The sequence below is a fragment of the Peromyscus maniculatus genome, chromosome 8 (genome assembly GCF_049852395.1).
Source record: "Peromyscus maniculatus bairdii isolate BWxNUB_F1_BW_parent chromosome 8, HU_Pman_BW_mat_3.1, whole genome shotgun sequence".
In the NCBI taxonomy this organism is placed as follows: Eukaryota; Metazoa; Chordata; class Mammalia; order Rodentia; family Cricetidae; genus Peromyscus; species Peromyscus maniculatus.
In genome coordinates, this window is record NC_134859.1 from 104,074,014 (window position 1) to 104,101,376 (window position 27,363).

Below are 27,363 nucleotides of genomic sequence, written 5' to 3' on the forward strand. Positions count from 1 at the left end.
CCTTATTTAAAACTTTTATTTATAGCTCTGTCTAGTGAGCAGTGGTGGACCTCGGGCCCCGGGTAGGCTCCTCCATCCCCTGCCCAGGGTGCCCACCCATGTGCATGTTCAGCCCATCTGGGCTGCCCCGCAGACTTGCCATCTCTGTGGGGGTGGATGTGTGGGCCACATTCGGCTGGGTGAGGCGCCCCTCAGAGGAAAGAGGTCTGTCTTTCTTTCGCCCTGAAGAAATTGCAAGACAGGAGGGTTGAGCTTGCTCTGCCCGTTCCCCCATGCCCACCAGGGTCCACTCAGGCTTGCCTAAGGCTTGAGCAAGTGGTAAACCGCTTTAGCCAGGCTGCTGGGCCGGGCCTCACCAGCACCCTGGCTGTTCCTGAGCAAATGCTTTAAGGCCCTTCCATGATCCTCGTATAGGAGGGAGCATTTAGTAATAACCCCCTCTGCGGGATCCCAGAAAGAACCTGCCTCTTCGATGACACCTCCTGTTCTCTTAGTGTGGGCAACACTCACACAGGACCAGGAATTTTCCCAACTTCCATATGGTAAGTATTTCTAAGTAGAAAGTGGCATGCCTGAGATAAAGAAGCCAAGGACCCAGGAGCAAGTCACCGAAACATGCTGTTGTGGCCCATTCCCATTGGTCACCAGTGCTGGCCCTTGAATCCCAGCTTGGCCACTTCCTGTTCCACCTCTCAGTGCTCCATTTCCCCAGTTGTTCCTGGGGCCAGTGTTGGTTTCTACCTTTTAGTGTGGGGTGTGAATTAAAACTGGTTCATAGACCACCTAAACAGCCTGGCCAGCGAGAAGCCCTTAGTGATGGTGGTACGGCACCATGGCCCCCATGCCTGCCTTACTGTAACCCCTCCCATCTCTGCCCATCTCTGCTGCAGGCTCTCATGAAGGTAGGGATGGAAGTATGTTACAGAGCTCAGAGGTCTTTTGTTTGTTTGTTTTTTCAAGACAGAGTTTCTCTGTGGAGTTTTGGTGCCTGTCCTGGAGCTCCCTCTGTAGACCAGGCCAGGCTGGCCTTGAACTCACAGAGATCCTCCTGGCTTTGTCTTCCCTAGTGCTGGGATTAAAGCGTGCACCACCACCGCCTAGGCAGAGTTCAGAGGTCTTAACTGGGGTTCAGAGGTTGTGTATGAGTGTCGAGATCCTTGGGTCTCCTGCAAGCATTCACAAAGCACTGTGTGCAGACTGCTAGCAGGCCTCCCTGCCTCTTAGGGCTGCTGATGCTGCACACATACACACCCATGTCAGGTGAGGGGAGAGATTGACTTAGTCACCTGGTAGTGTGGGGCCTAGCCTCACATTCTAGCAAGGACCACAGGCCTTCTGTGGTAGAACCCAGAGGCCCCTAGCCCCTTGGCCTTCTATCTGGTCTAGCTTTTCAGGGGAGACCAGAAACTCTAGGGGCTTTCCAGAGTAGAGGCTACCTACAGGCTAGGGTCAGAGTGGCGGGGGTGAAATGGGGGGGTAGGTGGAAGGGAGTGGTCATATCCTAGGACCACAGCCTGGCTCTTAGTGCATTTGTGTGTTTGAGCAGGGAACACCTTGGGCCTGGAGCCAGAGGGCTGTGTGCACCTCTGTCCCTGTGTCCTCCTGTGTGGGGTAGGACAGCAACAGCGTTCACCTCAGAGACCTGGCGCATACCAAACATTCCGCAACTGGGTTTTCGCAATTCTCCCTCCCATCTCATCTCTTAGCTCCCTGGCCCTTGTTGTCTCCAGCCTGGGCCGGAAGAGAGGGCTGTCCGGAAGGAAGGAAAGCCTTGGGGATAGCGTCCAGGCTGCCAGAAGGAAGCTACCTGAATTGCTGTCAGCCGTCTGAGCACTCTGAGGTCGAGAGGGCGGCAGGCCGCTGTGGCCCAGGGATGGCTGTCTGCTGTGCATGTGGGGCCGGGCATGCTGGGCCTGCTGGAGTTGCTGGAGCTGCTGCAGCTGCTGGAACTGTTGTAACTGCTGCAGCTGCTGCAGCTGCTTCGACTTGTGCTTTGCCACTCCTGGGGCCGAGAAGGGAGGGAGGGCCAGCACCCAGGGGTCAGCGCCACGTGAGCTGTGGGAGCCCGTGTCCGTGAGGAGCCAGCCGGGGTGGGATCCTTGACAGGCTCCACTTGTGGCGGCTACACCCCTTAGAAACTCTTGGTTCATCACACATCTGCCTGCCCGTCCGTCAGTTCATCCATGCACCCACCCACCCAGGTTCTCTGGGGACTTGTACACATCAGCCTTGTGTAGGGACTGAGTGAGTTCTGGCCCAGGCTGGTGGTTCTGGAAGGAGATGACCGGGAAGGCCCAAGGCATGATGGGAAAGGATCAGCCATATGCTTCTGGTATGAACTGGAAGCGGGCCTTCAGGAGCCTTGGTGTTGGAATAAGAGCCCTTTGCTGAGTTTTGAAAAGTCAGTTAGGGCTTGGCCGCCCTGATCCAGGGAACTGAGGTGGAGGCAGGAGAGCTCCGCTGTGGTGGGTGAGGGGGAGGGCCAGCAAGAAAGGACAGAGCCTCTGCGGAGCGATTGGCTGGGTCTGGCTGCTGCTCTCCACCAGAAAGCAGCCGCCTGGCTTCGGTGAGGAGAAAGAAAAGTGCTCAGGGCCCAGGGGCCCGAGACATGCCTGTACCCAGAGAGACAAATGTCCTTTGGAACCCAAGCAAGAACCCCGAAGAAGCTCAAGGCGTTCCGGCCGCTCACCATCTTTCCCCAGGATGCCTGGCAACCTTGTATCCATTCGTCCCTTGTAGATGTGTCCATCAAGGCCCAAGATGTCGACCTCATCGTGCTATAGAGGGATACACGTGTCCATTATCATTGCAACATCCTGAGTTTCCTCCCGGGAGGCTTAGGGTGCAGAGGCTGTCAGCCGGCAGTGCTCAGAACCCTCCCTGGGAACTGAGGCCTGGGCCACATGCCTGGGATCCTGGCTCTGGGGAGACTGAGGCAGCAGGCTTCCCACCGACCTCAAGGCCAGGCTGGGAGATAAAGCTAGTACCAGCCCAGCCAGGACTATAAAAAGCAAGGCCCCTGCGTGGGAGTCTGGGCTGAGTGCAAGATGAGGTAGGGGCGAGTGGTGTGCGGAGGCCCGTGGTGGAAGGCAATAGTGTACTGTCTGGGAGAGATGGGTGGGAGGATGGCAGTCCACTCCGCAGAGCTTGGGGCTTGACCTGAGCAAGAACTGTACATCCTAGCTACTTTGGGAGGCTGAGGCAGAAGGATCCTGAGTTCAAGGCCTGCCTGAGGACTTGGTAAGACCGTGTCTCAAAAATATAAGGTGTGTAACAGAGGTCGGGGAGATAGCTCCCTGGTAAAGGGCTTGCCTAGCGATCTCTAGGACGGCAAGGAAGGGAAGGAGGGTAGAGGGGGGGTCAAGGAAGAGGGTCTAGTGATGGGCTTCGGGTGTTCTTCCAGAAGGGGCATGGCGGGGCTAGCCTCCCCATGGCCCCCATCAGACCTTCATGGCAATCTGGATCTCCTCCAGCGGGGACAGGTGCTGCGGGCGGTTTCGGCGGTAAGGGTAGGTGAGGGTGTGGCTGCCGCCACAGCGGCGGGGCACAGTTGAGTAGGTGTAGTCTGCCGTGTCTACTCCCCTGGGATGCAGACACAGGGGGTCACCAGGAGCGTTATGTGGGACAGGCAGGTGAGTCTGAGGCCACACACCACGCATGTGCACCGCTCTCACACACTCTCATACACACCCACCCATCCCTGCCCTCCATCCCCATGCTTGGTCGTCAGGGACCCGTGTGTCCCTGGACTCTCGTCCTCCTACCGTTTGTAGCACGGGTGGCTGAGGCACTGGGCATGCAGCAGCTCTCGGATCATCTGGCTGCTGGCCTTCACCGAGCCTCCAAAGTGGATCTGCACCTTCTCGATGTCCATCAGCATCTTGGAGTGCATGCTGCGCAGGCGCCCCACACTCCTCTCCATCTGCGACAGATCGCCTCGGGCGAAGCTGCCGCCCAGCTTCAGGCTGCGAGACGAGGGCAGAGGGGAGGAGGTTGACCGGGGGGCCAGACCAAGCTCTGGAGGAGGCGCTTTTCTCCTGGACCTTGTGTTCACACTTCCTTTGGCCCCAGAACCCTGTTCTGCAGGACCCTGTGTGAACCGAGCTAGAGGCGCATGCCACGGGCCCTTGACTGAGGGCTGAGGGCCGCCAGGCATCTCAGCAACTCAAGAGACCTGTGAAGGACCAGCCTTGTTGGGGAAGCTTTTCCTTAGACTCCAAAGCCCTCTTCCCCCCTACAAAACAAATACTTAAAATGTAACAAAAAATGTAAACACAAAACAAAAAAGAAATCTAGTGGCCCCCTCCTGATCCTCGGCAGAGGCCCTCAGTAGTACTCCCAGGTGCCCTCTGGAGCCATCTTGGTCCCCCTCCCAGCCCACCCCTGCCCTGCCCAGGATCCCACAGCCCCATACTTGCGGCTCTGCTGCCGGACCTGTTCTAGCTCGAACACAGTATAAGGCCGGACAGAGCGGTGCCCCGGCATGCTGGGAACTATAGGGGTCATAGAGATGACTCTAGGCAGGGACAGAGGAAGGAGAGGGGAGGGTGTGAAAAATCCCACCTCTCGGCAACACCAGCCACTGAGGGGCGTTCCTAACTGCTCAGTGTGCGCCCCTAGAAAGGCCCAGAGACCCGGGACAAGAGGTAAGATGAGTGGGCACAGGGAGACACACCCCCGGCCTTCTCTCTACCCGCCCCCCCCCCAGATGCTGTGGGGGAGGTGTGGGCACTCACTGTCCAGTCACAGCTGTCTCCAAGGGACGGTCACAGGACAGGCAGTGGAAATGAGCCAAGAGCTGCCTGTCAGGAACAGGATATAGCACAGCAGGTGAGATCCAGAGCGTTAGGCCCTCTTGTGGGTCTGCTGGCAGCTCAGCCCACGAGGTGGCAGATCCTGCCCTACTTCCTGGGCATTCATTCACCTGGTCCTAACCATCCCTTCCAAGCACACAGCCTGCTGGATCAGCCTTCCAACTCAGTACCTTGTGTGTGAGCCTCTGGTGCCCCCTGGTGGACCGTGAGTGGAATTTCCCTAGCCAAGTTCCCAAGGGGCGTCTTGGTCATCTTTATGGCCCCAGTAATGCAATATAGCACAATCCAACCCCAAGAGCCTTGCACCCCCCTACGGCCTTTCTCCACCATTAGCTGAAGGATCTGGCCAAGTTTTTAGTGGGTGGGTGTTTCGAGACAGGGTTTCTCTGTGTAGCAGCCCTGACTGTCCTGGAACTCACTCTGTAGACCAGGCTGACCTTGAACTCACAGAGATCCTCCTGCCTCGGCCTCTCGAGTGCTGGGATTAAAGGTGTGCGCCACCAGGCCCTGCCAAGCCAGTCAACTCTAAAAATGCAGCCCTTCCGCCTGGTTGTCAGTTCGGGGCAGAATAGGCCCCCGGGGGCTGCCCAGCCAGCTTGCCACCCCCAAGTCCCCCACTGTCTCCCCGGTCTCACCTCCGCATGGCAGCTGCCTCGTCTGCCTGGTAGAGTGGAGAGCGCTCTTTGAGCTGCTGCCGCAGCGATTTCCAGCGATCCTCCAGCATCTGCTTCACCGGGTCCAGCTCCAGGCGGTCCAGCTGGGAGATGGGCACCGGGTGAGCTTAAGGCAGCAGGTAGGTGGGGGGAGGGATCTAGCTTTGGAGAAAGTGGTGGTGTCTGGCGGCAGGGGCTTGCGTGGAGAGCAGCCTAGCCTGCCCTGCAACCTCCCCCGCCCTCACCTTGCTGTCCATCTCCGCCAGGAGCTTGTCCACAAGTTTCTGCCAGTCCTGCTCCTGGCCACTCATCTTGGCCACCAGTTCCTGCATCATGTGGTTCAGCTGCTCGGTGGTGGCATCAAACTGGATGCGGCTCACTTTGGATGCCAGAGCACTCTTGTCCGCTTTCTGCAGGAGAGAAGAGCATGGGTAGAAGTGTCCCTCCATTCCTCCTGCTGGCTCCATATCCCTCAACCCCCTGCGCTGGCCGGGGAGGAGACAGAGAGGCTCCTGGGGTCTGGTGCTCACTACATCAATCTCCATCTCCAGATGCTCTCGGTCAGCCTTTTCCTTATCCAGTCTCTCTATTCCCTGGTACAGCACCTGGGGACCCACAGAACAGAGACAAGGACGTCAGCAATGCTGAGTGGCAGGCGTGGGCAGGGTTGATGAGCCCCACCCCCACCCCAGGCGCCCTGTGGCTGCTCACTTCAATGTCTTTCTGCTTCTGCCGATGGTCCTCAATGAGGTTGCTGGTAGTGACGTTGAGCTTCTCACAGTCACCCTGAACCTGCAGGATGGCACTCTGCACGTGGCCCAGCAGCTCTTCATCCTGCAGCAGTGAGTGACAGAGAGGCTCTTGGGAGGCTGCTGAGCCATCTCCTAGGCAGTCCCCTTTGGTCCCCATAAGCGGTAGGCTGCCTTTAGAACTGTGACCAAAAGTCAGGTGTGGTAGTGGCGGCCAGACCTCCCAACACTCAGGAAGCTAAGATGGGACTCGAACCGACAAGGACAAAGCTTGGGAGGTGCCCCACACGGAAAGGTATTTGTCGCTGAGCCTGGTGAGCTGACTTCAGTCCCCAGGACCTACATGGTGGACAGAAAGAACTGACTCCTGCAAGTGTGACTTCTGCAAGGATTCCATGATACGGACATGTGTGTGCATGCGTGTGCATACGTGTGCGTGCATGTGTGTGTGTGTGCAATAAACTCATAAATGTTAAAAAAACAAAATCATCACCCAACACACATGCTCACTTCAAAGCCACCTGGCTTTCTCCAGGGGCATTCGCTGACACCTGTGCCCCTCAGCTGGAGGTAGTCTCCAAACCCCACATGCTGATGGACTGGCATCAGTGGCCTTTGGAGTCATCAGAGAGGTGACTGAGGCTCAGATGTGCTATGTTGTGCCATGATCCCTGAGAGGTGAGAGGTGGGCAGCCATCGGAACTATGTCTAAATCCCTGAGTTCAAGAGCAGAGACCAGGCTCTGGTGGTGACTCCCACCCCAGCAAGCAAGCTTTCCCTCCAGGGGAAGTCTAGAAAGCGTTGGAAACACTGGCAATGGAGGGGGAGCTGTGCCCTGCAGCTCTGACGGCGTCCCCGTGTCCCACAGTGGGCACTGTGCCATCCTTGGTCAGCCAGCGCCACCCCACCCGCTGACCCCGCCCTCCCCTTACTCTGCTCTCTTGAAGGCTTTCTTCACTGTGGCCTGTGTCAGGACCAAGGCCTCGTGTGGGATCTGGCTAGAGGGCTCCACCGTGAGGACCTGACCCGAAAGCTCTCGCACTGGCTTCTGCGGGCTCCTGGGAAGGCAGCCCTCTACCGGGGGCCACCTCTAGCCACCCTGTGAGGGAGCTGAGCAGAGACTCGCCTGGCTCTGCAGCTTGGCCTTCTTGGAGGGCCTGGAGGCAGCCAGGCCGCTGACCATATCCTGTAGCTGCTCGTAACGCTGTACCAGCAGACTGACTTGATGGCTCACATCCAGACTGCAGGCTGGACAGGTGGCCTCAGGGTCGATCTGGCCAGGCACCAGGGTGCTCGTCGACTTGTGTGGGGTTATGCTCATGGACAGCAGCGTGGAGGAGGAGCTCAGCATGCTTTCGATGATGGTTCTGAGCTTGTCCAGCTGGATGCAGGACAGACATGAAGGGGGAAGGAAGGGAGGTCAGAACCACATCCAACCACTGGTGGGACACGTTCTACGTCACCCCTGCTATGACACACGACAGCTGCTGCCTCCTCAGCACCTCACAGAGGATACTGCACACAGTAGACAGGTGAGCGCTACCCATCAAAATAGTTTTCCAAATACCTTTTCTGCCAGCGGGCAGCGTTAATGACAGAGAAAGCACATGTGTTTGTGGGGAGTTTCTCCAGCCAGTCTATGGGTCCAGTGTGAGGACACAGCTTCTGTAGCTCAGTCCTAAAAGGATGGTCTCCCGGGGCTCTCTGATGATGCAATGCTCTTTCAGCACTGGGAGTGTGAACAGTGGGCTTTGACATGCTCTCACTCACTCAGGATGTAAACTTTTCACAGGAAAGGAGTGTGAGAAGTGCCAATACAGCTGCATGGATCTCTCGGGGTGTGGAGGTGCAAGTACCTCCCAGGGAGAGCTGTTCAGCCTGGCCCTCCTGCTTGCCTCTTCTCTCCATGGTCTTAGCTTGTTACCGCCAGTGATTGGTCCTGGGTGGCCAGCTGGAGTCAAGAGCAACCCACCTAGACCTGCTAAGGATGCTGTCCAGCTCCACAAAGGGGCGTCATCCCCTTCCTAGTGGGCAGTGACACCAAATACATGCTGCAGAGCTTAGGGAAGATATTTGAGACTGTGTGAGAGACACACAAGTTGCTGGATGACAGAAGGGAATGGAGCTATGCACAGCCCGACGTGAGGAAGAAGGAAGATACACGGGTGTAGAACGCCAGGCAAAGGCTGTCAGAGCGGCTGCCTGCCTCAGACCGCCCTAGCCTGGGAGTCCGCTCTCTTGCCCTTTCCAGGCGGCATGCAACACATTGCCCATTTGTTCTGGGCCCACACAGTAGGAGCTTGCTAAGGAAGGGTCCTGGGCTAAGGCCATGGCGGCTGCTAGGGTAGAAAAAGGCATACAGTTCTCTCTCAGAGTCAATCCGACTGGTCTACAGAGGGCATTCCAGGACGGCACCAAAACTACATGGAGAAACCCTGTCTCAAAAAAACAAAACAACAACAACAACAACAAAAAATTTTTAAAGTGTTATCTCTGGGAAATTAGTACCAGGAGGACATTTCAGAAAGAACAGCATACGTGTGTTGGGAGGAAGGCAGGAAGGCCAGGTAGCAGAGCCTGGCGGTGCGGGTGGTGCAGAGGTGGAACCTCCTGGAAGGGATGGATGTTAGGGTACCAGGAGCCTGGTTATGGAGTGCTTGCCTAGGTGCCTGGGTTCCATGCCAGCACTGCAAAACACAAAAGGACTGCAGAGGAGGTGGGGTGCAGTGGCCTGGTTCTCTGCACCTAATGTGAGCTGGCAGGTGACCCGAGAGTCTCTGAACCGCTGCCTGCCCCACAGGCCAGTCAGCTTGGAGTCACGAAGGAACTTGGGAAAGGGGGAGGTTGGGAGAAAGAACACTGTCTGGCATGGAAGGCTCCGGGTTTCATCTTTCCAGCACCATGCGTGCACGGGTACACAGAATGGCCACCAGGCACGGGAGAAGGTCTCAGCATCACTAGTTACTGGGCAAATGTAAATGCAAATCACACTAACACCTCACACCCACCAGAATGCATGTAGCTTTCCCGAAGGAGAAAGGGGCTGGAGAGGTGGCTCGCAGCGGCTCAGAGTGTCGGCTGCCCTCAAAGACACTCAGGTTCAGTGCCCAGCACCCACATGATGGCTCACAGTGACCTTTACCTCCAGTTCCAGGAGATCGGACACCTCCTTCTGGACTCCATGGGCATCTGCACTCACATGTGCACATACCCACAATACACACACAGAGGAATGCACCCACATATGCATAATTAAAGGTTAATACAATAAATCTGAAAAGAGAAAAGGATCCATGTTTGTGAACATCTGGGCAAACTGCAATCTTCAACCTTTGCTGGTGGGAGTTCATATGGTACAGCTACTTGGGAAAAAATAGTCTGTCCGCTCCTCAAATGGTAGGTCATCACACCAGGCAGAGCTTCCGTTCTAGGGTCCATGCCCAAGAGGAAAGAAGACACACGCACACAAATCTGCCTAGCCAGAATGGATTTTTTTTTCCAGACAGGGTTTCTCTGTGTAACATTCTTAGCTTTCCTGGAACTAGCTCTATAGACCAAGCTGGCCTTGAACTCACAGAGATCCACCTGCCTCTGCCTCCTGAGTACCACCACTGCCAGGCCCAGAATGGAATATTTTGGAGTCACAATGAAAGTGGATGCTGGGAGGCAGGCTTTGGTAGTGCACACCTTTAATCCCCGCACTTGGGAGGCAGAGGCAGGCGGATCTCGGTGAGTTCAAGGCCAACCTGGTCTACAGAGTGAGTTCCAGGACAGCCAGGGCTACACAAAAAAACTGAGGAAAGGGCTGGAGAGATGGCTCAGCGGTTAAGAGCACTGGCTGCTCTTGCAGAGGGTCCGGGTTCAGCATCCACACAATGGCTCCCAACCATCTCTACCTCCAGACCCCCTGATGTCCTTCTCTGGACTCGGAGGGTGCTGTATGCATCTGTGCTGTATGCATCTGTACTGTATGCATCTGTACTGTATGCACACCTATATACATGAGGACCAAAGACTCAAAACATAAAAATAAATTGATAAAGATGAAAAATAAAATAAAGAGCTGGAGAGATGGCCTGGTGACTGAGAGCATGTACTCCTGAGTGTATTTCCCAGCACCCGGGTGGCTCCAGGAATCCAATACCGCTATCCTCCCTGAGCGGCACCCTCTCACACCCACACCCACCCCCCACCCCCACTCCCCACACCCCCACCCCCGCACAGGGCACACACGCATTACTGAAGGATGCCACCCATAGACAAGATGGTGTGGGAAAGGAAGAGCTCTTGGGGCCTCAGCCTTAGACAAAGAACTACGGCAACTAAGGAATGCTGAGGGCAGAGGGGAGCATGTTCTCCTGGGGAGCCACACCAAAACCAAATGGCTAGCCCTGAAAACACACAAATAACACACGGACAGACGGACGGAGCAGGTTGTACTTTTTTTTCGTCTTTTTTAAATTTTATGTACACTGGTGTTGTGTCTGTATGTGGGTGTCAGGTCCCCTGGAAATGGAGTCACAGACAGCTGTGAGGCACCATGTGGGTGCTGGGAATTGAACCCAGGTCCTCTGGAAGAGCAGCCAGTGCTCTTAACCACTGTGCCATCTCTCCAGTCCTGAGCAGGTTGTACTTTTCTTTTTTTTTTTTTTCCGAGACAGGGTTTCTCTGTGTAGCTTTGCGCCTTTCCTGGGACTCACTTGGTAGCCCAGGCTGGCCTCGAACTCACAGAGATCCGCCTGGCTCTGCCTCCCGAGTGCTGGGATTAAAGGTGTGCGCCACCACCGCCCGGCCAAGCAGGTTGTACTTTTATCTTTATGAATACACACACATCACACACACCAATGAAAGAAAAAGAAACCATGAATTCGAAAGAGAACAAGGGAGGGTTTATGGGAGGGCTTGAAGGAAGGAGGAAATGATGTAATTCTACTATAATCTCAAAAAACAAACAATTATTAATAATATTTATTAAAATAATAAAATACGGTTAAAAGGTGTGGCTTATGATATGTGAATTAAAGGAAATACACAACAGGAAGCAGGCAGTGAAGGACCCTGTCTCAACTCCTGCACCGATGCCCTTGTCCTTAGAGCCTCAGATCCAGCCTCACATCAGGATGGGGCTGAGCCCCCTCCCACACCTCCTCCCATACTGCAGTGCTTTGGGTGAGAAGCGCCCCCCAAAGGCCTGTGTGTTTGAACACATGCTCCGGAAGTTGTTGCTTTTTTGTGCAGATGGAAATGTAATCTGCTAGCTTCCTGTTCCGGCCGCCATACCTTCCCTGCCTGTTAGGAGGCCTTCCTCACCATGATGGACTCTATCCTCCTCTAAGTTGCTTTTGGTCATGGCATTTTACCACAGCAGCAGAACAGCAACTCCACACGTGCCCCCAAACAGGGCTAGGCCGCCTTCTCTCTGCCCCTGACTCTAGGAGGGCCTTGGAGCCTTGGCCACAGACTGCTCACCTGATCCTGCAGGTAGAGAGAGGCTTCGGAGACTGAATTCTCCATGGCGGCCTTGCCTCGCTCTTGGCTCTCCCTCAGCTCAGACAGCTCCTTCTCGATGTCAGACACGGTGACTCTGCAATGTTCAAAGAACAGCTGCTTCCGCCACCAGCCCAGAACCCCTGGCTCGGCAGTGCAGAGGCCGGGCTGTCAGAGACATAGCAGGGTAAGGACATCAGGAGCCTCTGTCTAGGGGTCTCAGATGGGGTCCTCTGGTGGGACACAGCATCTTTGTGCTCCTCCCCAGTCCTGGTACCGACCTCAGGAATGTAGGGGAGCTTCTACCAGATCTTGAAAAGTCTGGGACAACCTGAAGAGTTGGTACAATCCAGATGAGAGACAGTGGTCAGTAGAGGACATGGGGAGACAGAAGGTACCTCCACTGCCTGGGCCTTAACCATGATGCCAGCCAGGGCACCAGCTGCAGAGAGAGGGTGTCACCTGAGGATGCCCAGCTGCAGGCTCAGATGACTAGGCTTCACATCCTTCGTTGTAGAGCCTTCGGTATCCAGCAACTTCTGGATCTTTTCTAGCTACAAGCACAAAGGAGGTTAAGTGTCAGACAGATCCGAGTGTCTACTCCTGAAGGTGGACCTCAGGATATCCAGCCCTCTTCTATCTCATGGATAAAGCTGCTCGCAACGGAGACCCAGCAGCCTCTTGCAAAATGGCTTCTGTTTCTAGAGAGTCCCTAATAGGACTCCAAGGCTGTCACTTGTGATATGAGGAGCAAATGTGTGTTAATGGGGCTCTGAGTATCCATCTTCATGACTGACAGCGGGTTGTGTTTTCTATATGATGACTGGGTAATAAGGATGTGCTGGGACCACAGCGGAGGGAGGTGGCCTGTGGGCATCTAGCCTAGCAGGAACCACTAAGTTTCCGATTCACCTGAGAATGCTAAGGGGGCTGGCCCTCCCTTACGCACTTTGGCCTTGTCCTGCCGAACTTCTCTGTTCAAGGCCTTTAGGCTCTTCAGCTGGTCTTGCAGGTCCTGAGGTATGGTCTTCTTGACTATGGAACACGGAGGCTACCATCAGGGTGTAAGATTCCCATGGGTCTCCCCACCTGTTTCCAGTCCCTTGATAAGGAATTGACCCCCGAGATCAAGTGGGAAGACTACTTGATCTTGTTTCTCTGGTGACTGGGCAAGGAGGGAGACGAGCGGGGAGGGCCAGTATTTGCGCAAAGAGCCTCACCCACTGACCCCGCCATTTCCATCTACCACTGGAGTTGTTGGGACCGGGCAACCCTCTCATCCCCCGTCACCCCCAGGCTTTGACCTCCCTTAGTACAGCCCCTGCTGCCCTGACAAAGGTGTGAGAGCCTGCCTCACTGGAGTCTGCCTCCCCACAGGCTGTGGCGAAGAATGGAGTCAGGTAAGGGTAGCGCATCCTCTACCGAGGAGAGAGGGAGCACCGAGAAGAGCCAAGGCTGCTTCCCCTCCGCAGCAAATGACACTCACCCATCATGGAGAGCAGGTACTGGATTTTCTCCAAGTCAGTCTGGCCGGCGTGCTCCTCATCCAAGTCCTTCATGCGATCCTTCAGTTCCACATAAATGCCAATGATCTCGCCCATCAGACGGAAAGTCTCCATTGCCATGGGAAAGCTGGGAGCCAGTTTTTCCAGGGACTCCTGTCGATCACTGCGGGTCTCACTTGCTGATGAGAATCGGTGGAGATAGCTCAAGTCTCGAATCCTGGAGTCAGTGGTAGCTTGGTGTGAGCCCCCTGGGGTAGCCAATTCAAATTGGACTGAGGTAAGTTTCCTGCTCGGATCCCAAATCATGTGGCCAGATGTGTAAGCTCTGGGTTCTGGGCCACCGTGACTCGGGACAGCCTGTGTTTGATCGTACTGAACTGTACCTGGGATTGTTGGGCCTTCACCTGGAACTTGTTGGTCCGAGTCCTGATCCAGGACGGGAAGTATATCTTGCCCAGCTTGGCCTTGTACTGGTTCAGAAGTTAGCATTTGCCGCTGATATGAATCTGGAAAGCCATGAAGCTCTATGCCTGATGCTATGAAGCTTGGCTGACTAGTAATGGTTTGTTTAGAACCAGATGGATATGTACCAAGTGGAGCCATGTGCACACCAGGCTGAACCTGAGGGCCTGCACCAGGCTGGACCTGAGGGCCTGCACCAGGCTGGACCAATCCCTGAGGGCCTGCGCCAGGCTGGACCAATCCCTGAGGGCCTGCGCCAGGCTGGACCAAGCCCCGAGGGCCTATGCCAGGCTGAACCAAACCATGAGGGCCTATGCCAGGCTGAACCAAACCATGAGGGCCTGTGCCAGGCTGAACCAAACCATGAGGGCCTGCACCAGGCTGAACCAAGCCAAGAGGGCCTATGCCAGGCTGAACCAAACCATGAGGGCCTGCACCAGGCTGAACCAAGCCAAGAGGGCCTGCACCAGGCTGAACTAAGCCAAGAGGGCCTGCACCAGGCTGAACCAAGCCCTGAGGGATTGCACCAGGTTGAAGTCTTCCTAGCTGCATCATACCAAGCCAACCTGTCCTAGGCTGCAACAAGCCAGGCTGATCTGTTCCAGGCTGCAACAAGCGAGGCTGATCTGCCCCAGGCTGCAACAAGCCAGGCTGATCTGCCCCAGGCTGCAGTGAGTCACTCTGATCCATGCTAGGCTGCTGTGAATCACTCCTTTCTTCCCCAAGCTGCTGAGAGCCATGCTGATCCATGCCAGGCTGCACTGAACTTGGCTGATCCATGCCAGGTTGTACCAGGTCACGCTGATCTATGATAGGCTGCACCAGACCATGCTGATCCCTGACAGGCTGCACCAGACCATGCTGATCCCTGACAGGCTGCACCAGACCATGCTGATCCCTGACAGGCTGCACCAGATCATGCTGATCCACGACAGGTTGCATCAGCCTAGGCTGAACTATTCCAGGCTGCGTTAAGCCACGCTGATCCATGACAAGCTGCACCAGACCTTGCTGATCCATGACAGGCTGCACCAGCCTAGGCTGAACTGCTCCAAGCTGCTTTAAGACACGCTGATCCATGACAGGCTGCACCAGCCGAGGCTGAACTGCTCCAAGCTGCTTTAAGCCACGCTGATCCACGACAGGCTGCACCAGCCTCTGCTGAACTGCTCCAGGCTGCATCAGGCCACGCTGATCCACGACAGGCTGCACCAGCCTCGGCTGAACTGCTCCAGGCTGCATCAGGCCACGCTGATCCACGACAGGCTGCACCAGCCTCGGCTGAACTGCTCCAGGCTGCATCAGGCCACGCTGATCCACGACAGGCTGCACCAGCCTCGGCTGAACTGCTCCAGGCTGCATCAGGCCACGCTGATCCACGACAGGCTGCACCAGCCTCGGCTGAACTGCACCAGATTCCACAAAACCATACTGATACATCCTAGGTTGTGCTAAGCCATGCTGGTCCATGGCAGGCTGCACCAAACCACTCTGGTATACTCTAGGCTGTGCCAAGCCAGACTGGTCTGCACTAAGTTGCACTGAGCCATGTGGAAGTGCTCCAGGTCGTGCCAAGTCAGGTTGTGCCAAATCACGCTGATCCATGCCAGGTTGTGCCAAACCCTGCTGACCCATTCCAGGTTGGGCTAAGCTACTCTCATCTGCACCAGGTTGTACTGAACCACCATGATCCATTCCAGGTTGCATCAAATCAAGTCGATCTATGTCAGGTTGCATCAATCCATGTTGATCTCCACCAGGTTGGAGTAAACCATGTTGTGCTTCACTTGGCTGCATAAAACCATATTGATCAGCTCTTGCCTGAACCAAACCATATTGACCTATACCAGGTTGAACCAAGCCAGGTGAGTATGTTTCAGGCTGTGCCCAACCACTAGGAAATGCCCCAGGTTGCACCAGGCCACGCTGATCTACACCTGGTTGCACCATGCCAGGTTGAATTGCACCTGGTTGCACCAGGCCTGGCTGGACTGCCCCTGGTTGCACCAGGCCTGGCTGGACTGCCCCTGGTTGCACCAGGCCTGGCTGGACTGCCCCTGGTTGCACCAGGCCTGGCTGGACTGCACCTGGTTGCACCAGGCCTGGCTGGACTGCACCTGGTTGTGCCATATCAAGCTGATCTGCACCAGGCTGCACAAAACCACGCTGATGTATTTCAGGTTGTACCAAACTATCCTGAATTGCACCAAGTTGCATCAACCCAGGTGCATATGCATCTGGCTGTACCAGCCTATGCTGAACTGCACCTGGTTGTACCAATCTATGGTGATCCATTCCAAGTTGTACCACACCATGTTGAGCTACACTAGGTTGTACCAAACCAGGCAGAAATGCACCAGGTTGTATCCAGCCATGTTGATCTGTGCTCGGTTGAACCCAAACAGGCTGACCTGTGCCAGGTTGCACTAAACCTTGTTGACCTGCACCAAGTCGTGCCAAACCAGGTGGATATACACCAGGTTGAATCAAGCTAGGCTGACCTGCACCAAGAGGTTGCATCATGCCAGGTTGAATTGCACCTGGATGCATCATGCCAGGTTGAATTGCACCTGGCTGCATCATGCCAGGTTGAATTGCACCTGGTTGCACCAGACCAGGCTGGACTGCCCCTGGCTGCACAGGGCGGGGCTGGACTGCCCCTGGTTGTACCGGGCCGGGCTGGACTGCCCCTGGTTCCACCGGGCCGGGCTGGACTGCCCCTGGTTGGTCTGTTCCAGGCTGTACCAAACCACGTTGATCTGCCCCTGGCTGTAGTAAACTCTGCCTAGCCGCTCCAGGAGGTGCTAAACCTCTCCCACTTGCCCCAGGCTGCCCCAGACCCCGCCGATCTGCCGGCAAGGGCTCTGAACTACGCCGATCTACAACAGACTGTACCAAACTCGGCCTATCTGTCCTAGCAGGTTCTGAACTACGCCTGTCTGGTTCAGGCCTCATCAAAACACGTGGATCTACACCAGGCTGCACCACGCCGCGCTGATCTGCACCGGGCTGCACCACGCCGCGCTGATCTGCACCGGGCTGCACCACGCCGCGCTGATCTGCACCGGGCTGCACCACGCCGCGCTGATCTGCACCGGGCTGCACCACGCCGCGCTGATCTGCACCGGGCTGCACCACGCCGAGCTGATCTGCACCGGGCTGCACCACGCCGCGCTGATCTGCACCGGGCTGCACCACGCCGAGCTGATCTGCACCGGGCTGCACCACGCCGAGCTGATCTGCACCGGGCTGCACCACGCCGCGCTGATCTGCACCGGGCTGCACCACGCCGTGCTGATCTATACCAGGTTGTATGAAGCCTGGTGCTTCTGAGCTGGGCTGCCCAAAACCTTGTTGATCTATACCCACTTGTGTCAGACCAGGTGACACCAAGCCATATTGATCTGGAAGAGATGGAGGGAATGCATGCTGGTCTATGCCAGGCATTACCAATCCCTGCTGATCCACACCAGGGGGAATCAGCCCTTGCTGACCTGTGCCTAATATTACAAATCCATGCTGATCTATGCCAACTGGTATCAACCCTTGCCTATCCATGTCCCATGGTCCCAGACCACTGTCATACATGGCAGCCTGTTCCATGCCATGTTGGTCTGTTCTAGGAAGCATCATAACTTGCTGATATGTGCTGAATGGAACTGTAGCAAGCTGAGCTGTACGAAGTCTTTCCAGTCCTTGTTGACCCCTGTCAGGCACCGATGGTGGCAGCACACCACTCTGATCCATACCGAAAGGTACCAATCCCTGGTCATCCATTTCTGGTGGTAACACACCAAGCTGACCCATAGTGAAGGGCACCACAGCATGAGGGTAAGTGCCAGGGTACAGGACTGCAGGCTGATCCGTGACAAACGCTCCAATCCCATGCACATCTGGAGTTGGGTAGACTGGACTAACGGGCACCCCACCATACTGGTCTCTGGCTGGGAGTAAGCCCTGTGGAGTTGGGCCAGGCTGTTGTTCATCTCTTCTTTGACGTGTGGAAGCTACATAGTCCCCAGGCCTCTGGCGATCTGTTTCTGCGGTGATATGGGATGGCTCGCGGGCCCCTGGGTGCAGATCTCGAAATCCAGCACTCTCATCTCCTCTAATTATTCTTTCAGTGGGGTGTTCTACGCCACTGGTTAAGATCTGTTCTGGGCCCCCACTGGAAACCCGAGCCTGGTCAGCAGTGAAGGCCTTGGGAAATATTCCACTGGGAAACTCATTTGATGTCAATGATGTCATTTTGTGCCTGCCAAATGTTGCTGTTGATGAATCTGAGCTCTGGGTAAAGAGGAAGAGGGAAATTGGTTACATCCAATAAAGAAGCTGTAAAAGCTGAAAGGAAGGCCATCTTGACTAGGATGATTTAAGACCCTTGCAGAAAAGAAACCCTGTGCAAGTGTGTGTGTGTGTGTGTGTGTGTGTGTGTGTGTGTGTGAGAGAGAGAGAGAGAGAGAGAGAGAGAGAGAGAGAGAACATGTATGATGCTGGGTTGTGGAAATATTAGCAGTTCCTCTACCACTGGACCATATTCAGACCCCTTTGTTTTCTCTTTATTGAGCCAAGGTCTCCATAAACCATCTAGCTGGCCTTGAACTCACTCTGTAGCCTAGGCAAGCCTCAAACTTCTCATCATCAGCACCAGGAGGACTGATCCCAGCATTTTGTACATGCTCAGCAAGTAGTATACCAACCAAGCTCCAGCCCAGCCCCTGGTTTGGCTCTTTTGTTTTTGTTTTTTTATTAATTACACTTATGATATTAATCACATTTGTGGTATTCATAGATTACATTCCCAGTATTCATTCAATTTTATATATATATATATATATATATATATATAATTTTAAATGCCAAATGTCATTTATTGAAGGAGGGAGGGGGTCTTAAATACAGGCTTACAGCACAATGGGAGGACCCCGGAGGGCAGAAGTTTGCTACTGATGTTTTACAATCTTGCATCTAAGCTGTTAATGCCCATTATTCAGGATACACAGACAAGGAACTTCCCTTAAGCATTCAGGAGGGTGGAACCCGGCAGGGAATTAGCATAGGGAGAATATCAAGGTCAAGGTCAGCAAGCAAGGCAACAGTTACCCAAAACGGGGGCCAGGGCCCTGCAGGTCCCCCTTTTATTAAAAAATGAGCTTTTGACTTGGGTTGCATGGTACGTCAGCAGGTCACCTTAACTGTCATGGATTGTTTTTGTTTTTAAGAGATTTATTTATTATGTATACAGGGTTCTGTCTGCATATATGTCTGAACACCAGAAGAGGGCACCAGATCTTATTATGGATAGCTGTGAGCCACCATGTAGTTGCTGGGAATTGAACTCAGGACCTCTGGAAGAGTATCCAGTACTCTTAACTGCTGAGCCATCTCTCCAGCTCTGGTTTGGCTTTTTAAGACAACCCCCAGGTTGGCCTTGAATTTACAAACTTCCTTCCATACCTACTGGGATTAAACAGCCACTCCCTAGCTCTTACAAAGACCTTTGTGGTAAAGTCTTATCTGCAAGATCCAGGGGACTCTCCTTCAAGATCCTTAACTCCATCAGACCTACAAAGTCTCTTTTGTCATTAAAAAGGTAACAGTGGAGGTTTTTAGGACTGAGAATGTAGATGGTCTTGAGGGCTATTAACTCATCACAGAGACTAAAGATACATTCTGTGAGCTCCCAGAAAAGCAGACATTGCAGCTACAGGAGGCAAGGTGGTGCTGTGTTTACAAGGGCAGCAGATGAGACCAAGGTCTTTCTGAGGATGGGGAACGGGTGAACAGAGCAGAGTCCTAGGAAAAATGAAACTTGATTCAGAATACATTCACTGGGGGGCTGGTGAGATGGCTCAACCACCAAGCCTGACCTGAGTACAACCCCTGGGACCCATGGTGTGGAAGGAGGGAACCACCTCTTTAAGGTTGTCCATTGACCTCCATACAGGCAGGCATCCTGGAATGCACACAGTCATACACATACACAGACACACAGAATAAGTTAAAGTATAATGAAAGTATATACATTGTAACCCCAACCACAACGGTTTCAAGAACCCAGTATCTCTAAGTGTCTCAAAATATATATTGTAAGATTTTGAAGCAGTTGCTATGGGAATCTCTCCTGATGAGCACTTTAGCTATCCCACACAGCAGGGACAGCCTACAGTCTGCCCACGGGTTCATCTTGGTCTTCCTCCAGTTTTAACTTCAAAGTTCTGGGGAGATTTGGGATTTGTATGCCTTAAGATTATGAGGAGGGCCAGCAGTGGTGGCGCATGCCTTAAATCTCAGCACTCGGGGGGGGGGGGGGGGGGGGGGGGAGAGGCAGGAAGATCTCTGAGTTCAAGGCCAGCCTGGTCTACAGAGTGAGTTCTAGGACAGCCAGGGCTACACAGAGAAACCTGTCTCAAAAACACATAAACCAGAAACAAACAAACAAACAAATAAAAGTGAGTAGGAACAAAAGCCATTTACTGGCTGTAAGGATTATGTTCTTATTATGTCACCAGCCTGCTACAGCGTCCCAGCCTAAAAAGCGGGTGTGCCCTCTCTGTGCTCTCTCTTTCTGCACTCTCTCCTTCCGTATTCTCTCCCCTCCGCACGGTCTCGGTCTCTCTCTCTCTCTCTCTGTTCCTCTCTCCCAATAAAGCTCTAGAAAGGTAACCATTGCTCGTGATTCTTCCACGACCGCAACATCCAGTAGTTGGCCATGAGCGCTGCCGCTTAACCATCGCTGGCCATTTCTTGCACACATTTGTGGAGGCCAGAGACGGTCATTGTGTGTCTTCCTCAGACCCTCCCCTTACTCTTTCTGAGGCTGGGTGGGTCTCTCATGGAACTGTGAGCATGACTGGCTGGCTAGCAGACCCCAAGGATCCTCTTACATCTCCCTCATCAGAACTCAGATTACAGGCACACACTTCTGTGCCTGGCTTTACAGGGTGCTGGGGACTTACCTCAGGTCTTCATGCTGCACCTGCTCACTGACTGGCTCTCCCTAGCCTGCCCTGGATTTCTCTCTTCTTCCTGGCTCTCAACAGGACTGGCAAAGTAAGACTTTTGCTTAAACGTTAGCCTGCCAGGCACCAAAGCTTGCTGTTTTATAGGCTTTTGTTTCTTTGTTTTGTTTTTGTTTATTTTAGACAGAGTTTCTCTGTGTAGCAGCCCTGGCTGTCCTGGAACTCACTCTGTAGATCAGGCTACTAGACTAGACCTGGAACTCACAGAGATCTGCCTGCCTCTGCCTCCCAAGTGTTGGGATTAAAGGCGTGCGCCACCACCACCTGGCTCTTAGGTATTTTTTTAAATTAAATTTTTATTATTTAGTTATTTTTGAGACAGGGTCTCACTACATAGTCATGGCTGACCTGGAACTCTTGATGTGAATCAGTGAATCCTGCCTACAGAGAACATGTGAAAATAACTAAGGTTGCCAAGCACGTGGTGACGATCATGTGTGCCATTTCAGGATGGGCCATTTCAGGATCAGCAGGGGCTGCTCGCTAGACCACAAGTTCCACTTCTGGTCACCCTGGTCCATAAGTGTTAGGGAATGAATGCTTTTTAGATGGACTATAAAAGAATAGCTCCAGGAGCCAGGAAAACCACCCTTGGGCATCATTTTCCACCCAGCACACTGGCAGAGCTCAACAACGTGGGCACTGACATACAGTTTAGGTGGGAAGAGGCTGAAAGAACAAAATACACCCTCTCCATGTGCTGTGTGGACTCTAAGCTGGGGAAGCATACAACAGCAACAGGTAGACAGAGCATGAAGATGTGCTTCCCAAACCAGGAATTTATCTGCTTCACTTAGGTCAGTGTCATCCTGGGAAAAAATATTTTAAGTATCCACAATGCACACAATAAATTATGAAGATCCAAATACCAAGATATGGAACAGTGGTAAATATGAGAGATGTTCTCTGGAACCCCACCCAGTGACACTGCCCAGGACCCCTGTTTGTTTACCCCTCTTGAGGCCTTCCAACCATCACTGATCACTTGTTCCAGCTCTTCCCAGGTGACCATGGTGATTTCTTCAGTACCCGGAGCAAGATTCAGCCTCCGACTTAATTGATCCTGTCAGTAACAGATCAGGACACAGACACACACATCTGTTAAGTATGAATGCACATACACACTGGCCCTGCAGATCTGACCCACAGGCTTGGGTGGGTGCTACCAACAGCACCAGCCCCGGGAAGATTCACTGCCTGGCCGGTTTGTCTCACACCAACTCTGAGCAGAGATGGCAGGGACTCACCCCTCTATCTGGAAGTGGTGCCTCTTGGGGCAGGTACCTGTACCCCCTATCCCCAAAGAATACAGATGCTGGCGGGGGTGGGAGTTGGGACCATCTCTAGAGAGAAGCTAGGCTGAAGAGCAGCCCTCCCCCGCCCACGGGGCCTTTCCCCAGGGCTTGTCCATATTACCAGATACTCCTCACGGTCTTTGACCACCCTCTCCAGTTCATTAACACGCTGAAGGAGCTCCTGGAAACAGTTTGGAGATGGACCATCACTCAGCCACCCTGTCTGCGCGCACACACACACACACACACACACACACACACACACACACACGCACACGCACACGCGCACACACACTCACGTACACACACACACACACACACACACACACACACACACACACACACGCATGCACACACGTACACACACGTGCATGCACACTGCCTTAGTGCAAGGGAGAGAAGGAAATGAGGTCTGTGTGGCTCCTAGTGAAGGGTTTTCTAGCTCCTACCTAGTCTTACCCGGCAGGTCAAGCCAGGTTCCCAGTTCTCTTCCTGGTCCCTGGGAAGGAGGAAGTGGACTGCAGTGGTCATAGTAGTAATAGGGTACAGTGTGCCCAGTCAGCGTTCGTGTGGGGTGAGGCTGCTGGCCCTAGCTTCACCTCACACTACCCACTACCAAAAGCTTCTAGCCCTATGAGCACAAGGCCCACCTTGTCTCTCCAAAATCAAGTGCCTGGTCCCTCAGCATCCTGGCAGCCTGAGCCACGGGAGGAGAAAGGCCCTCAAGGGTCCCAGCCAGTGACCAGCACTTCAGTCCTTCTCTGCCACCTTTACTGACTGACCTCCAGGGCCTGAGACTAGATTCCAAACTCAAAAGTTTGAAAAAGGCTGGGCATGGTGTTGCATGCCTGTTATCCCAGTCCTTGGTGTGTGTGTGGGGGGGGAGGGGGCGGTTAGAAGGGTCAGGAGGTCACTATCAGCCTTGGCTACACAGTTACATTCAAGGCCAGATGGACGACAAGGAGACCTTGTTTCAAAAAAAAAAAAAAGCAGGGCAGTGGTGGTGCCTGCCTTTAATCCCAGGCAATCTGGTCTACACAGAGAACTCCAGGACAGCCAGGGCTACACAGAGAAACCCTGTCTCTGAAAAAACTTTTTTTCCCTAAAAACAGAGAAAATGGGATTTTCTTCCCAGAGCCAAGATGAGGGGTGGGGGGTCCCCTGGACTGTGCAATGCCCAGGCCGGGATAAAAGCTAAGAGACCACCCCGCAGGGCATGGCCTCCTCTGGCCTGTCTTGCATCCATTTCTTTATCCGATCTCTCCACCCTTTCTTCCTGATGGCCCCACCCCTTCACTCAGGGCCACCTGTAACCCTTGACCTAATCTGTGTTAGAAGTTGAGCCTAGCAGTGTTCAACTAGAGCTGATTAGTTGTGTGCCCCCTGGTGCTCACAGGACGGAGTCACCGGGATAAACTTCCCCCTCAGGAAAATCCAAGGCCAAGTCCAAGTGTCCCCAGCTGCTGTACCTTCCATCTGTAACTATGGGACACTGGTGTCTGACTTCCTCCCCTCACCCAGGATGGACCCTTGGGTCTCAGTATACACTACCTGATTTCTTTATTCTCTCTGTAGGGGGTGGAGGCGGCTCTGAGTACGTGGAGTCCTGAATGAATGTGTGCTATTGTGTGTGACGTACCCCAGAGCCTTAGAACCAGAGAGGAATGGCAGCCACCCCCGACCCCCATCAGGCTCGGGGCAATCGGGGGTGTGTTCACAGTATGTGCAGAAAACACCCACTGTAGCACGCCTCCTCGCTGGATATTTACACACTGAAGGCTGCTGCCCTACAGACTGCTCCATCTGAGACTGACTAAAGCTGTTTGTCTGTGTACAGTAACTCCTTGCTCAGCTGAACTTTGGGGCATGGTGATTTCTGCTCCTGAGAGCCTGGACCACTCAGTCCCAGCTTTCTCCCCCCGCCCCCACTCCCACCCTCTCTGTGTGTTGTGTGGCCCAGCGCTCCTCCACTCCCCAGGCGACTGGCCTGGCCTTGAACTTGCCGCAATCCTCAATTCTCAGCCTCCCAAGTGCTCTTGGGAATTAAAGGCAGTAACCACCATTCCTTATTCACTTTTTATTAATTTGCTTTGTGCGATGGTTTGAATAAGAATGATCCCCATAGGCTCATATATTTAAATGTTTAGGGAGTAGTACTATTTAAGAAGGACTAGGGGCTGGAGAGATGGCTCAGCGGTTAAGAGCACTGGCTGCTTTTCCAGAGGACCTGAGTTCAATTCCCAGCAACCACATGGTGGCTCACAGCCATCTGTGATGAGATCTGGCGCCCTCTTCTGTGTACATAATAAATAAATAAATCTTTAAAAAAAAAAAAAGCACTAGGAGGTGTGGCCTTGCCGAGGAAGTGTGTCACTGAGGGTAGGCTCTGAGCTCAAGCCAAGCCCGATGTCTCTTCTGCTGCCCGGGGAGCTGGCTGTAGAGCTTTCAGCTACTTCTCCTGCGTCATGTTCTGCCTGTGTGCCTCCATGTGCCCCACCAAAACAATGGACCGAACCTCTGAAACTGTAAGCAAGCCCAAAGATTAAATGCTTTCTTTTCTCCCCATTTTTTTAAAGCCTGGCATGATCAGACACCAGCCGGCCTGGGAATTGAACCTGGGTCCTCTGGAACATCAGTCAGTGCTCCTAACCACTGAGCCATCTCTTTCCTCAAATGCTTTCTTTTATAAGGAAGTCATGGTGTCTCTTCACAGCAACAGAACACTGACTAAAACACATTGTTTACTTTGACACAGGGTCTCACTGTGTATCCCTGGAATAGCTCTGTAGACCAGGCTAGCCTCAAACTCAAGATCTGCCTGACTCTGCTTCCCAAGTGCTGGGATTAAAGGAACCACCCCAACAGAATAGGCTCTCTCTCTCTCTCTCTCTCTCTCTCTCTCTCTCTCTCTCTCTCTCTCTCTGTATGTTTTGAGACAGGGTTTCTCTGTGTATCCCTGGCTGTCCTAGAACTCACTTTGTAGACCAGGCTAGCCTTGAACTCACAGAGGCCACCTGTCTCTGCCTCTTGAGTGCTGGGATTAAAGGTGTGCACCACTATCACCCAGTTTATTTTTTTAATAGGGAATTATGTTCCTTTTTAAAAATGATTTTTCTTTTAATTTTTTTCATTTTATTTTTATGTGCATTGGTGTTTTGCCTGCATGTATGTCTGTGTGAGGATATTGGATCCTGGAACTGGCATTATAGACAGTTGTGAACTGTCATATGGGTGCTGGGAATTGAACTCAGGTCCTTTGGAAGAGCAGCCAGGCTCTTAACTGCTGAGCCATCTTTCCAGCCCTTATAGTCTCCATTTTAATTAAAGGAGAATTCATTTTAAGAGTATTCTGTGATGTCAGCTACCCTCTATGTCAGTGCTAGGTCAGTTTAGGTTTTATAGGTATCTTGATAATTTTTTAAAGATTTATTTTTATTTTATGTGCATGTATGTCTGTGTGAGGGTGCCAGAGCCCCTGGAATTGGAGTTACAGACAGTTGTGAGCCACCATGTGGGTGCTGAGAATTGAACCCAGGTCCTCTGGAAGAGCAGCCTGTTTTAACCTCTGAACCAGGTCTCCAACCTTGATAGGTTATTAATGGCCCTAGGAAGCAGGGGGTGGGACTGCAGAGGCGGCTCAGCAAGTCAGAGCACTGGCTGCTTTGTGGTTCGTTTGTTTTTTTCCAGATTTATTTATTTACTATGTACACAGTGTTCTGCCTGCATGTATGCATGAAGGCCAGAAGAGGGCACCAGATCTCATCACAGATGGTTGTGAGCCTCCATGTGGTTGCTGGGAATTGAACTCAGGACCTTTAGAAGAGAACACTAGCTGCTTTTGTAGAGGACCAAGGTATGGTTCCTTGTACCTACACGGTTGCTCACGATATCTGTAATTCCAGTTCCAGGAATCCGACGCCCTCTTCTAGACTCCTCAGGCAGTACATGTATGTGGGTGTACATACAGGCAAGCAAAACACTCATACACATAAAAATAAAAATAAATCACACACAATAAAAATGAACCAGGCAGTGGTGGCACACGCCTTTCATTTCAGCATTCAGGAGGCAGAGGCAGGCGGATCTCTGTGAGTTCAAAGCCAGCCTGGTCTACAGAGTGAGTTCCAGGACAGCCAGGACTACAGAGTGAAACCCTGTCTCAAAAATCAAACAAAAACAAAAAGAAAAAACACACAAACAAACAAATAAACAAACAGAAAAGACATGAAAAAGGAGGGGAGTGTGGCAAAGGACCACCCCACTTGTGAGGTGTGGTCCCTAGGATGCCCTCACCTGGGCACTCAGTTCAGCCTGCACCTTCCGGTGGGCTTCTTTCAGGACTTTTATGTCTTCTACGATGTCTTGGAGCACATTCATGGGCTGCAAGAGAGAGTAGGAGCTGTGTGAGGCCAGACCTAGCACACGCCTTCCCAGCTTAGGGACTGGGTATCCTGGAGGAGCCTCTGTAGGTCAGTGTACCCACCTTGGATGGGCTGATATCTTTCTGAGTCTTTGAGAGCCTTGATTGTGTCACCTGGGGGGACACCCCAAGTGTGGCCTCAGGCTTCTCCTGTATCTCTATGGCTTCGTAGATCCGGGTGGACTTTGTCGGAGATATCTGTGGGGATATCTGTGAGGATATACGTGGAGATGTCTGTGGGGATGCCTGTGGGGGCACCAGAGTCATCTCCTCTTCCAGCCTTTGGAACTCCGGGTAGAGGTCAGAGACTCCGGAGATGTGCTCCATGTGTGTGGCAATGCCCTGCACTTTGTTGTCCATGTTCTTAATCTGCTGGCTGAGGTCCAGTACCTGGGTGCCCAGGTCCTTCACCTGGCTCTCCAGCGTCTGCGGAGGCAGGGACGGTCTGGACAGACTCCGGCGCCTCTCTTTGCTGCTTGACACATGCGGGGTGCTAAGGGAGCTTCGGACCACATCAAGGGAGCGGCCAGACTCAGCCGACGGGGAGTGGAAGTCAATAAGTACCCCTTGGAGGTTGAGGCTCTTGAGCATGGCCACTATCAGTGTGTGCAGGGCCGTGAAGTTCACCGCTCCCACTTCCGGAGTGCCGATTGCCAGGTCGGCCAGCTCCCGGAGGGAGACTCTGTTGGTCGCTAACGACGGCGGCATCGTGGGCTCTGTTGGGATCCGTGGGAGGCTCAGGGAGGAAGGGCGACCAGGCGCCCCCCGCTCCTCGCAGGTCTACCGGGCCATCGGGCTCTCAGCAGTGACTCGGCTTGTGGGTTTGTGGCCTCCAAGCTGGAGCCCTGGGCTCCGCTCTCCTCGTCCTGCTCTCGGCCAGTGGACGTTTGGAACGAGGGCGCACGGTTTGCCGCCCCGCGTTGCTGAGGCGCGGGACTACGGAGATTCTAAGAACG

The 27,363-nt window shown here is 53.6% G+C and overlaps 1 protein-coding gene across 2 annotated transcripts; it reads right to left on the reverse strand.

The window, feature by feature from the left end:
• Positions 1-27,292, reverse strand: Qrich2 (glutamine rich 2). 2 transcript variants are annotated; one of them, XM_076543779.1, is made up of 20 exons: positions 26,471-27,292; positions 26,281-26,367; positions 22,109-22,168; positions 21,645-21,755; positions 13,190-17,957; positions 12,653-12,738; positions 12,166-12,257; positions 11,686-11,800; positions 7,343-7,597; positions 6,179-6,301; positions 5,998-6,072; positions 5,713-5,877; positions 5,450-5,571; positions 4,737-4,802; positions 4,415-4,516; positions 3,765-3,965; positions 3,447-3,582; positions 2,690-2,777; positions 1,808-2,002; positions 1-222 (listed from the first exon to the last, which is right to left on the reverse strand). In XM_076543779.1, the coding sequence occupies exons 1-20, from the start codon at positions 27,113-27,115 to the stop codon at positions 32-34; spliced, it is 7,683 nt and encodes a 2,560-aa protein (XP_076399894.1). In that variant the 5' UTR covers positions 27,116-27,292; the 3' UTR covers positions 1-31. The 2 variants fall into 2 exon arrangements, with proteins under 2 accessions (XP_076399894.1, XP_076399895.1); XM_076543780.1 differs by lacking the exon at positions 1,808-2,002.
• Between the last annotated feature and the right edge of the window lie 71 nt (positions 27,293-27,363).

Bases quoted from the DNA above. Each gene is read 5' to 3' on its own strand.
- Qrich2 (XM_076543779.1), bottom strand. From the start codon at position 27,115: ATGCCGCCGTCGTTAGCGACCAACAGAGTCTCCCTCCGGGAGCTGGCC. The intron at 5,878-5,997 runs GTGAGCACCAGA...TCTCTCCTGCAG, and splicing joins TGGAGATGGAGATTGATGTA to AAAGCGGACAAGAGTGCTCT. The intron at 2,003-2,689 runs GTGAGCGGCCGG...TCTCGGCCCCAG, and splicing joins AGGCATCCTGGGGAAAGATG to GAGTGGCAAAGCACAAGTCG.